General features: G+C 41.9%; 1 protein-coding gene across 1 annotated transcript; it reads left to right on the top strand.

Annotated features, from left to right (window-relative positions):
- Window positions 1-854: 854 nt before the first annotated feature.
- On the top strand, window positions 855-4,185 carry LOC104419195 (protein SIEVE ELEMENT OCCLUSION B). Its single transcript, XM_010030770.3, has 7 exons — window positions 855-1,168; window positions 1,428-1,532; window positions 1,669-2,117; window positions 2,302-2,411; window positions 2,521-2,663; window positions 2,767-3,261; window positions 3,351-4,185. The coding sequence occupies exons 1-7, from the start codon at window positions 938-940 to the stop codon at window positions 3,984-3,986; spliced, it is 2,169 nt and encodes a 722-aa protein (XP_010029072.2). The 5' UTR covers window positions 855-937; the 3' UTR covers window positions 3,987-4,185.
- The last annotated feature ends 8,669 nt before the right edge of the window (window positions 4,186-12,854 follow it).

Raw genomic sequence — 12,854 nt, 5'->3', positions numbered from 1 at the left:
GATTGAAATATTTTATATTTTCTTTTTTTCTTTCCTTTCCTTTTTTGTTTAATTAAGTCTAGTGAGGATCGACAAGTTGGCCCATAGTGGAGAAAAGAAAGGAACAAAAGAAAAAAATGAAAAATTGTCCACATAAGTGTTGATTATGCCATCCGAAACTTGACATAGTGGGTGTAGTTTGAGGCTATGTCAACGATCATCAACTAAAATTACTCGCAATGACTATATTGACAAATCGTCAAAAGATCTAAGATTAAATTGATCGTATTGAAAGTGTAAGATTATACAATAAGTTTATGATTTTTTTTGATAATTTTTTTGATAATTGATAGTGCGACCTGTAAATCCATTAGAGACATTTCATAAAGATTGAAAAAGAAGGGGAAAGGACTGTGCTCAATCACATTTACTTTGAGTAAAGCGAAAGGGGCTCGGATTATACGAATCACACGCTGATTTTCTGCTGACGGGGATAATCTTTCGGCCCGAAAGGCCAAGATGTAAAACCCTAGTGTCATATTACAGTCGCACTGTTCTTTCGAGCAATAGGTTTACCCCCCACGGTCCAAAATCACATCTCATCTGTGCCCATTATTTAATTATCAGAATAAATTAATCAGAAATTCCACCAAAAATCACTGTCTGCTTCGGACATTACGCAGAGAAAAGCTCCATGCGGGGTCCCATGTATCTTCCTAGCTGGACAAAGTGCAAAGAAAGAGAGGCCAAGCTTCAATTTAACGCACGAAACATCGAATTACGACTGGAAGCAAGGAAGTCGATTCACCCCAAGGCTTTACTCCATCTGTCACGCCTATAAGTAGAGACCAGGCTTAGGGTAAGATATCAATCGCTCAAAACCCAGATAACAATATTTTCCCCATCTTTCCTAAAACCATAGTGTTCGAATTTCTCTAGAGTTTTATATTATCCCGTTATGGCCATGACGACGATGACGACCGACAAGGTGATGCCGCTCTCCATGCAGAGGCTGATCAAGGGAGGGGATCGGAGCATGATCGCGTTGTCCGACGACAGCGTGATGATGAAGCAGGTTGTGGAGACTCACGCCCCCGACGGCCGCGAGGTTGACGTGAAGCCACTACTCCTCCTCGTCGAGGACATCCTCAACCGCGCGACCTTGACTGTGGACACTCTCGCCGACACGGTAAAGGAGCGAAAATGATGCTTTTTGGTCTGCCTTTTTTCGCGGTGACCGGGAACGAAATGCTTTGGAGTATGTTTTACAGATGTATTTGATTTCAGCTAGGAGAGATTTTGTTCAGTTTAATATCGCTCGCCATTACTCTGTCAAAGAATGAGCAATATCACGGCGATAATCGATCTCAGCGATCTGTTTTGCTTATGAGTATTATAATCTCGTTTGTAATTCTAAATCGTGCATGCGTGGCTCTTGCTGTGTAAAGGGATCGACAAAGCACGCGGAAAACATGGAGGACAAGATTTACCAGGCCAACTTCAACGCCACGCTTGATGTGCTGTCCCCTATCATCGAACGGATTTCCTGCGAGGTAGTTTACGAAATTTTTTTATGTCGAGCTTCATCGATTTCGAACACTGCCACGATATTAAATGCAGAGCAATCAATTATTTGTTTGGAATTCGAGTCTTTCTACTGTCATTTGCTAACTTGCAACCGATCCTCAGCTATCTGCGAAAGCACTGAGTGGGAGCGAGGCCCATGCGACCACGCTCACTTTATTGAACATGCTCGCCCCCTTCTCGTGGGATGCCAAGCTGGTGCTGACCCTGGCGGCCTTTGCCTTCAACTACGGCGAGTTCTGGCTCTTGGCCCAGATCCAGTCCTCCAACCAGCTTGCCAAGTCGATGGCCGTCCTGAAGCAGATGACCCTGATCATGGAGCACTCGGCCGCACTCAAGTCCCGGTTCGATAAGCTCAACAGCCTCATCCAGGCCATGCTGGAAGTCACGAGGTGCGTGGTGAAACTCAAGGAGCTTCCCTCAGCTTATATCTCCAGCGACGTCCCTGCACTGTCAACCGCCATGGCCCATGTCACAACTGCCGTCTACTGGACCATAAGGAGCGCTGTGGCTTGTGCTAGCCAGATCACCAACCTCACAACCTTCGGCTACGAGTATGCGCTCTCGAGCTATTTTGATTTCTCTACTCGTGCTTACTATAAGGCATAGATAGAAATCATTCTATAGCAAGTGGATTAATAACAGAGTTAATCATACTACTGGTAGTAAATCTATGAATGATCATTTATATAGATGCCTCCTGCAAGAAATCAATAACGCGGAAGTGAGAATTTGCAGGTTCATAACATCCCCAACTGAGGCATGGGATCTGTCAACCTTGCATCACAAACTGAAGAACATATATGAACATTTGCAGAAGCAAATTGACATATGTAACCAATACATAGGTAATCAATTAGCCACTGATCTATATAAACCCTCTTTTATTTCCTATGTAGTAATTGAAGAGAAAGAAACTTTCTCGAGGAAGGCTTAAATGAGTTTATGGTGATGCAGAGGAAAAGCGGTATCTCGAAGCATATCAGAATCTCCTGAATCTCTTTGAAACAATCCACATCGACAATATGAAGATCCTGAAGGCTCTGATTTATCCCAAAGATGATATTCTGCCTCTCGTCGAGGGGACTACAAAGAAAAGGGTTCGATCTCTATAGCTAGTCTCACCCTTATTCAACAACCACGAGCCCTTACAGATTGAAAATGATTTGACCATGATTTTACGTTCTGTCTTGCGACATACAGGTCAACCTTGAAGTCCTGAGGAGGAAAAACGTGTTGCTGCTGATCTCAGGGCTAGAAATCTTGCAGGATGAGCTGGCCATCCTGGAGCAGATCCACAGCGAATCCAAGACGCACGCGACACGGCATGAGATCCACCAGTATGAGCTGGTGTGGATCCCCATGGTGGACCGTTCGGTCGAGTGGACCGACCCAATGCAGAAAAAGTTCGAGACCCTGCAGTCCACAATGCCGTGGTACACCGTGTACGACCCAAACCTGATCCAAAAGGCGGCGATCCGGCTCATCAAGGAGAAGTGGCACTTCAGGAACAAGCCCATCCTGGTGGTGCTTGACCCACAAGGCAAGGTTGTGTCCCCCAATGCCATTCACATGATGTGGATTTGGGGAAGCAATGCCTTCCCTTTCACTACGCTGAGAGAGGAGGCTCTGTGGAGAGAAGAGAAATGGAGGCTTGAGCTTCTTGTCGATGGCATGGATCCAACAATTCTGAATTGGGTAACTCACCATCATGTCAAGTTAGCATTTTTATCATATTTAATTGAAAGGTTTGAGACATTGAGATCTTCAATTTTGTGCCCCATCAGATTAGCGATGGCAAGTACATATTCTTGTACGGTGGCGATGACATCGAGTGGATCCGCAAGTTCACCGCGGCGGCACGCCAGGTCGCGCTGGCCGCGAGGATTCCCCTGGAGATGGTCTATGTGGGCAAGAGCAACAAGCGAGAGAAGGTGCGGCAAGTGATTGCGACCATCAATGTTGAGAAGCTGAGCTCCACCTGGCAGGACCCGACCTTGGTGTGGTACTTCTGGACCCGGCTGGAGTCGATGCTCTTCTCGAAGATCCAACTTGGGAAGGCAGACGAGGAGGACCACATGATGCAGCAGATCAAGAGGCTACTCAGCTTCGACAAGGCGGGGGGGTGGGCAGTGCTGAGCCGGGGGTCAGCCATCACGGTGAACGGGCACGGGACCACGGTCCTGCCGGCGCTGCTGGAGTACGACCTGTGGAAGGAGCATGTGGCTACCAAGGGGTACGACGTGGCGTTCAAGGAGCACCACGACAAGATCCACGACGTGACGCATCCATGCTGCCGGTTCGAGTTCCAGAGCATGGGGGGAAGGATCCCGGAGGGCATGCGGTGCCCCGACTGCCAGAGACGCATGGAGAAGCTCACCACCTTCGTCTGCTGCCATGATGAGGTTGTTCCCACCATCTGAGTGATCAATCAATCCAAAGCCTTCATACGGAGGAGGCATATACGAATGTCTTGTGGGACATAATAAAGAAGCCATGTGTGCGCTTGAATTTCCTTTGTTTGATTTGCGTTTGGAGTGTGAAGGATGATGTCCAATGATCAACATCTGATGCTTGATATTAAATAAGAAGCAGAGAAACCTCTAATGAGTTCTTTGTCCTCTCAAGATTCTCCATTCCCTCTTCTCTTCTCCTCTATTTTGTTTTTGGTCTTCAATGGCTTCTTTTTCTTCATCTTTCCACAGAATCCTTAGAAGATACACTCTCTGCAATGGTCGCCACTACTCCGCTGTCAACTTCCATTCTATAATTACCCAGGTCGTCCACGAGCTGTCGTCGAAAGTCCCATTCTAGGGATCATCCTCTAGATTTAGAAAGTTTACTAATACTACTACGGCTTTCATATATGACGCTCACTTTGACGTTACTGCTCCTTAAAAGATCATTTGATTATCATAACTTCTAAAAATCAAATACTCAAGCAATACAGATCACTTGTGTTGTCGCAAAATCACATATGACATTATTCTAATATAAATAATCCGACTTGTCTCGCTAGAGATGTCAACACTCAATTTATAGATGAGACGACGTTGTCTGGCAACACAAATTTGCTTGAAATCGAGAAATCAAGTTCACTTTGCTCTAGAAATCAAACCCTCAACTGAAAATCTTCTTCCACCTTCATTTTTGAGAGAATGTAGGTCTAATTAGATTTGTTAATGGGCTTGGATTTAGGCTCTCCCTTGACAATTTAATCCCCCCAAGTGAAGGTATCATACTTTTGTTGCGCGCTTTTGAGCGGTGGGCTTTATAGTGTAACAATGTGAGCCCGATGATAGACTTCACGATTCGGTCTAGAGAAAGAGACTAGGGATTAAGTTGGGCGTTGATGGAGATTTAAGTTGAGATATTTTCATGTGGAATAATACTTGGATTAATGGAGAGTAGATCTAACATTGAGTGCATATGTGAAGGGGAAATTGTTGATATGCCACATCAAATAATTGTTGTGGTATATAACAGTTAATATATCTTAATCAACTTATAACTTATTGTAAGTTTTTTAGCATAGATGAGTTCAACTGGATGTGTAGACGAGCTTATATTTGGGTTCTCCCTTAACGATCTCTTCATGTGAAAGTATCATACTTCTATTGCGCGTTCCTAATATAATCAAATAACTACCCTTTGTGTACAGACATGTAGTAAATCAATGCTTATAATAAGTCACATGATATGAGCATCCAAAGTCAAGCACTCACTCATCACCTAACAAACTCATGGTGACCGTTAACATAACATCATCATTAGATCTATTATCAGCTGTAGTAAAATAATACAATCAAGGAATAAGTGTTCCAGAAGTCTTACAACTTGTCACGAAAATGCATTTCAGTCCTAAAACTTGCAAAAAGAGCATTTAAGTCCTAAAACTTGTCAAATTGTTTCAAACGAGTCTTAAGATCGACGCCGTTAGCCTTTTCCGTTAAATACGCCGACGTGGCATTTTAAATAAATTTTTTTATTTTCCACGTGAATTTTTTAGAAAAATTAGATTTAAAAACTAAAAAAATCAAATTTATTCATTTTATCTTATTTTTACCAAAAACTTTTAAAAAAGTTAAATATTTATTAAAAAAAAAAAAGAGCGGCTCCTCCCCCGCTACCGTTGCCGCCGCCGCCCATCGCCGAAGGGGCCAGGCGACGGTCGCCGGCCTTGGACGGGGGTGGCCGGGCCTCGCCGGCCCTAAGCGAGGGCGGGCGACCGTGGCCCGCCCTAAGCGAGGCCTCGTCGACCTCGCTTGGGGCCGGCGAGGCCTCGCACAAGGCAAGCGACGGTCGTCGGCCCCCGTGAGGGCCGGCGACAACTCACCCAAATCCGGGCACCCACACCCGAGCTGAGCGAGGGTGCCCTGATTTAGGCCCGTCGGCCCTCGCGGGGGCCGGGCGGCCGCCGCCCCGGGCGAGCTTCGCCGGCCCTCGCTTAGGGCGGGCGAGGCTTGACCACCCCCGCCTAGGGCCGGCGATCGTGCCCAGCCCCTCCGGCGATGGGCGGCGGCGGTAGCGTTGGCGGGGGAGAAGAGCCACGCTAATTTTTTTTTTTTAACAATTTTAAAGATAATTTTTTTAACTTTTCTTTTTAGTTTTTGTTGAAAATAAGATAAGAATAAATTTAATTTTTTTAGTTTTTAAATCTATTTTTTTAAAAGGATAAAAATTAATTAAAAAATACACCTGTAAAATAAAAATTATTTAAAATGCCACGTCAGCATTTTTAACGGAAAATGCTAACGGCGTCGATCTTAGGACTCGCTTGAAACAATTTGACAAGTTTTAGGACTTAAATGCACTTTTGGCAAGTTTTAGGATTGAAATGTATTTTCGTGACAAGTTATAGGACTTCCGGAACACTTATCCCAACAATCAATGGTGCCGAACGTTAGATCGGGATATAGAACAGCTCTTCCATTTGCTCTCTCCATATTCTCTTTGTTTGTCTCTACCTTAGAAAATCAAACCTCGCACTATATCCTACCCTAAATTATTTTTTCGTAATTTCTTTTTTACGCCTTATAAAACAAGGCAGACTTTACTTTTCCCAAGGTAATCGTAATGCACCACTATAGCAATGAATGGGTAAAGTGCTCAAAATAATCTAGTAAAGATGTCAATAACATCGTACTTTGATTTTCGTCAAACAAAGCCTTATTGACATTTTTTAAATCTCTCATGAGTTTGTTAAACTTATCTAAATGGGTTTTATGAGATGCACCTTCAACCTGTTAAAAACTAGAGGAGATGCAGATATGCAGATGTGCACAAGAACAGCGTTAAAAACAGAGGAAAATAGAGGAAATTTTCTAATATGCACAAAAACAGAGGAACGTCTGTATAACCACACACACTAAAAAAAACTGACACCATAGCCTTTATATAGGCTTTACAAAAACAAATAACCACCACACCCCACTAACTTCACATGTATAGCAACCAATCCACATAATAAAAGTGCTTAATAGACTATTAACACATAAAAAACAAACCAGAAACATAGACTCGTTCAACATTCCCTCCCTTAAACTGATGTTGCAAACAATTAGTTTAAAGGAGCCTCTCTCAATTTGGAATATCCAACAAACGAACACCAAGGAGCTTTCTCAGCTTCTAAAACATGGACAACTTTAGGGGCTTGGTGAATATATCAGCCACTTGATCTTCACTTCTACAGAAAACTAGCTCAACTACTTCATCCTTTGTAAGATCTCTTAAGAAGTGGTACTTCACATCTATATGCTTGCTCCTCCCATGTAGAACTGGATTTTTGGACAGCTTGATAGCTGAGCTGTTGCCACAATAGATTATAGTTGCTTTTTGCTGTTTGAACTGAAGCTCTTCAAGAATCTTCCATAACCATATGGCTTGACAAACGCATGAAGTTGCAGCAACAAATTCTGCTTCAGTTGTTGATAAAGTAACAATTGATTGCTTCTTTGAAGACCATGAAACTGCCCCTGAACCAAGCATGAATAGATACCCTGAAGTACTTCTTCTATCATCAACATCTCCAACATAATCGCTATCTGTAAACCCAAACAAATCTGACTTTTCTCCCTTTTTATAGAACAACCCAAAATTTTTAGTTCCTTGCAAATAGCGAAAAATTGTTTTTGCAGATTATAAATGTAACTCAGTTGGGTGCTCCATATACCTGCTTATAAGGCTCACAGCATGCATGATATCTGGTCTTGTCCCCGTCAAATACATCAGCTTCCAACAATCTGCTTGTAGAGAGTGCTATCCACCTTGCTTCCATGAGGATCTTTCAAGAGCTTCAATCCAACTTCAGTTGGAGTAGTCACGGGTTACAATTATTCATTTGAAACCTGTCCAAAATCTCTTGAACATACTTCTTTTGAGACATAAAGATTCTAGCTGCAGATTGAATAACTTCTATGCCCAGAAAATAATGCATCAATCCAAGATCAGTCATCTCAAATTCATCCATCATAAACTCCTTGAATTTGTCAAACATGGCACTATCACTCCCAGTAAAAATAAGATCATCCACATATAAGCATACAAGAAGCAACTTTCCATCATCACCAATTTTAATAAAGAGTGTATGCTCATATGGACATTTTCTAAAACCTTTTTTCAAGAAATAGGCATCAATGCGACTATACCAAGCTCGGGGAGCTTGTTTTAACCCATATAATGCCTTTTTTAATTTATAAACTTTATGTTCACTACCGAGCTTCACATAACCAGAAGGTTGATCAACAAATACCTTTTCTTGAAGATCACCATGCAAGGATGCTGACTTCACATCCAATTGGAAGATAGGCCATGAATTCTGCGCTAATGAAATTACCAATCCGATTGTGTCAAGTCTTGCTACAAGTGCAAATACTTCTTTGTAATCCACTCCAAATTCCTGCTTATAGCCTTTCGCCACCAAGCACGCCTTATACTTATCAACTTCACCATTCTTGTTCAATTTTGTCTTGTACACCCACTTGACTCCGATTGTTTTGTGTCATTTTGGAAGATCTGTTAACTCCCAAGTGTCATTCCTCTCAATAGTTGCAATTTCTTCATCCATTGCTATCCTCCAATTTTCTTTTGTACTTGCTTCATCAAAAGTTGTTGGATCACAATCTGAAAACAAAGCAAAATGGATAAGTGGATCTTCATATTGATCAACTCCTGTTACTTCATAATCACTCATCCATGCAGGCCTCCGTCGAACACGATGAGGCCGATCTTTAGGTTCCGCAGCTGCTGCTGTACTTTGGACACTGCCTGTGGTGATTTGGGTTGTTGTGGATTGCTGCACCAGCCCATTTTCATCTTCAAAATTCGTTGGAATTTGCTTACCAACGCCTTGTTCACCCCACGGCCAAGTTTGTTCTTCATCAAATATCATATCACGGCTGATAATGATTTTCTTGGTCATAGGATTATAAAGTTTATAGGCTTTTGATTGATCACTAATGCCAAGAAAAATACTTTTGACTCCCCTTTCATCTAGCTTCTTCCTCTTTTGGTCAGGAACATGGGCGTAGGCAATACACCCAAAAATCCTGAAGTGATCTACTGCAGGTCTTTGGCTGCTCCATGCTTCTTCCGATGTCATATTTTGAACAGCTAGAGTGGGACTTCTATTTAAAATGTGAATGCTCCAATTGACTGCTTCAAGCTAGAAACTTTTTGAAATTCCACTTCCCCTCAAAAGACTTCGCACCATATTCAAAATAGTACGATTCTTCCTCTCACATACGCCATTTTGCTGTGGTGTATAGGCTGCTGTAAGTTGTCTCTTGATCCCATGCTTCATACAAAAATCTGTAAACTCAAGCGAGTTGTACTCTCCACCACGATCCGTGCGAAGGACCTTTATTTGATTTCCTCCATCCTTTTCAACAAGTGCTTTGAAGTTCTTGAAAGCCGCAAAAGCTTCAGATTTTTCTTGCAAAAAATGCACCCAAATCTTCCGGCTAAAATCATCGATGAAGGTAATGATATACCGTTTACCTCCATTGGAAATTGGAGATATTGGTCCGTAAATATCTGAATGAACCAATGCCAACGGACTTTTTGCTCTCCACGATTTTCTTTGTGGAAATTGAGCATGATGTTGCTTGCTAACAACACAATCTTCACAAATTTCCAAAGGAGCAGAGATTTGAAGAAGACCCTCCACCATCTCTTTTTTATATAGTGTTCGCAACCCACCGAAATTAAGATGCCCATAGCGAAAATGCCATAACCAGGCTTCCTCCTTCAATCTTGCAGAGAAACATGAATTTGTAGTGTTGTGGAGATACAATGGAAACATCCGATTGCCTGTCATTTTGACTTCAGTAATTAAACCCAACTTCTCATCTTAGATTCTACAAATCCCACCTTTAATAGAGATTTCATATCCCTTCTCTTGCAGCTGACCAGCACTTAACAGATTAGTCTTCAATTCAAGGACATACAATACATTTGAGATAGTTTGTACTGAAGTCCCTTTTGGATGAATTGCCACTGTTCCTTTCCCCATCACTGACACAATGGAATTATCACCAAACTTTACGGTGCTGTTGTACGTTTTGTCTAGATCAAAAAACATTTTCTTGTCTCCACACATGTGATTGCTACAACCAGTGTCGAGATACCACATATTTGGTTGAGTTTCTTCCTTCTCATGGCACACCATCAAAAGAGATACTTCTTCTTCTTTTTCAGCAAAGTTAGTTCTTTCAACTCTTTGTTTATTCAAATTAGTTCGACATTTAGATTTGTAATGCCCATACCTGTGGCATCTAAAACACTCCACTTTGGATTTGTCTGCTGACCTTGGCCTAAAACCAGTTGAATGTCGTCCTTCACGACCTCTTCCTCTCCCTTGGAAATCACGATAGGAATAGCTTTCAGACTTTTGATCAAAGCTGAAGCCACTGCGATCGTTGTTCTCCCTTCCTCTACCTCTTCCTTTGTTCACCCTTGCTGCTGATGAAGAATGATCTCCAGTTGAGACCTTCAAAGCTTGCTCTTCCGTCTCTTGTTGTAGGAGTTTTTGTTCATGAACTAACAAGGATCCTTGCAACTCATCAATGGAAAGTTCTTCAATGTCCTTGGCTTCTTCTATGGAACAAACAATAAAGTTGAATTTTGGTGTCAACGATCGAAGAATCTTTTCAACAATGATGACATCCTCCGTCTTGTCGCCATGAATCCACATCTTATTAACTATTGCTATTGTCCGAGAGAAGAAATCTGTGATTGTCTCTCCCGACTTCATTCGTAGCATTTCAAACTCCGAACGAAGCATTTGAAGCTGCTGCCTCTTTGCTCTTGCTGAGCCTTGATACTTTTTCTTTATGGAATCCCATATTTCCTTGGAGGTATCCTTGCAAAGAATTGTCTCCAAAATGGATATGTCAATTGCTTGGAAAAGATAATTTTTGGCCTTGAGATCCTTCAATTTTAAAGCATCCAAAGTCGTTCTTTGCACTACCATTAACACAACTCCTTCATCAGGTTCGGCAACTCCCGAAGAAACAACATCCCAATACTCCTTGGACTTAAGAAAATTCTCCATTAGCATGCTCCAATGATCATAATGACCATCAAAGTGTGGAATAGCAGGTTGTACAAATGTTTCTGAGGCCATTACTGTTGTTGCAAAATAGAACCACCACAAAAGCAACCCGCTGCTGCTACAAACGAAAATAACCTGCTGCAATACTCTCCCTTGACTGCTGCAAACGAAAGTACTTGCTGCAATAAAAACTCTCTTTTGGTTCTCACCTTTTTACAGCACTCAAACACACACTTTTCTTCCTAACCTTCGCTCTGATACCAATGTTAAAAACCAGAGGAGATGCAGATATGCAGATGTGCACAAGAACAGCGTTAAAAACAGAGGAAAACAAAGAAAATTTTCTGATATGCACAAAAACGGAGGAACGTCTGCATAACCACACACACTAAAAAAAAAAACTGACACCATAGCCTTTATATAGGCTTTACAAAAACAAATAACCACCACACCTCACTAACTTCACATGTACAGCAACCAATCCACATAATAAAAGTGCTTAATAGACTATTAACACATAAAAAACAAACCAGAAACATAGACTCGTTCAACAACCACCCGGAACCGAAATAGTATTTTCAACATAGATAAGCAATTGTTCAATCCCTTCATCAAATAAAGTGCTAATGTCTTGCCTATAATGTTGGATCATTCTCTTCGGCCACTTTAATTATACCTCGTTTGATAGATTCAATAGGATTATGCTTTTAGCCTTCTCCATCAACTCTACCTTATCAACCTCTTTCATCATTTCCGATGATTTATTATTTCCATCCAAAACCTTCACTAGATGTTAGGTTGTTAAAAGCAAGCTCCACGACCCAGAGATGTTCCTTCCGTTGAACTCCCCAATTTCTACTTTCACTTTGGACATAATTGCAATAACATAATTTCCATACAATGACGAGACTAGCAAAGCCCCAAATTTGCTCCGGAAACCCTAACCTTTGTCCCAACACCAATCATTGTCAAAATTAATGCAAAGCTAATGGATCTTGCAATTTATGCTTAACGCAAGAAGGAGAAAATTACTAGCGAAATTGATGAGGAACATTAAAGAACACTAGAAATTAATGTGGTTCAATCCAGGTGTTGGTACCGATTCAATTGGGAGAGCTAGTTGAAGTATTCCATTACAAATCCAGAGAATACAAAGTTCACAATCACCAAATTCCCTAGATTACACTCAAAACAAACCCAAAATATTATCTCACGATCTCTATAGAGAACCCACTCAGAAAATGGGAGAAGATTCGATAATTCTCTTATTTGCTCTGTTATGACGTGGATTTAGGGAAGCAATGCCTTCCCTTTCACTACATTGGGAGAGAAGGCCCTAAAGGAGGAAGAGACATGGAGGCCTGAGCTTCTTTCTAATGGCATTAATCAAACAATTATGAATTGAGTAACTGACGATCATGTCAAGCCAACTTTTTTATGGTATTGATTCAAAGGTTTGTGACATTGAGATCTTCAAATTTGTCTCTCATAGGATTAGAGATGGCAAGTACGTATTCCTGTACAACGGCAACAAAATCGAGTGGATCCGCAAGTTCACCATGGCGATGCGCCAGGTCGCGCAGGCCACGAGGATCCCCCTGGACATGGTCTACTTGGGCAAAAGTAGCAAGCCAGAGCAGGTACGGTTGCGTGATTGAGACCATCAATGTTGAGAAGCTGAGCTACGCCTGGCAGGACCTGACCATGGTGTAGTTCTTTAGGACCTGGCTCGAGTCGA

This window comes from Eucalyptus grandis, chromosome 9, assembly GCF_016545825.1.
Source record: "Eucalyptus grandis isolate ANBG69807.140 chromosome 9, ASM1654582v1, whole genome shotgun sequence".
Classification (NCBI taxonomy): Eukaryota; Viridiplantae; Streptophyta; class Magnoliopsida; order Myrtales; family Myrtaceae; genus Eucalyptus; species Eucalyptus grandis.
This window is presented reverse-complemented; position numbering and strand designations above follow the sequence as displayed.

Coding starts and splice junctions, on each gene's coding strand:
- LOC104419195 (XM_010030770.3), top strand. CDS start 938: ATGGCCATGACGACGATGACGACCGACAAGGTGATGCCGCTCTCCATG. Junction 1,533..1,668: donor TCGAACGGATTTCCTGCGAG/GTAGTTTACGAA, acceptor ACCGATCCTCAG/CTATCTGCGAAAGCACTGAG. Junction 2,664..2,766: donor AGGGGACTACAAAGAAAAGG/GTTCGATCTCTA, acceptor TGCGACATACAG/GTCAACCTTGAAGTCCTGAG.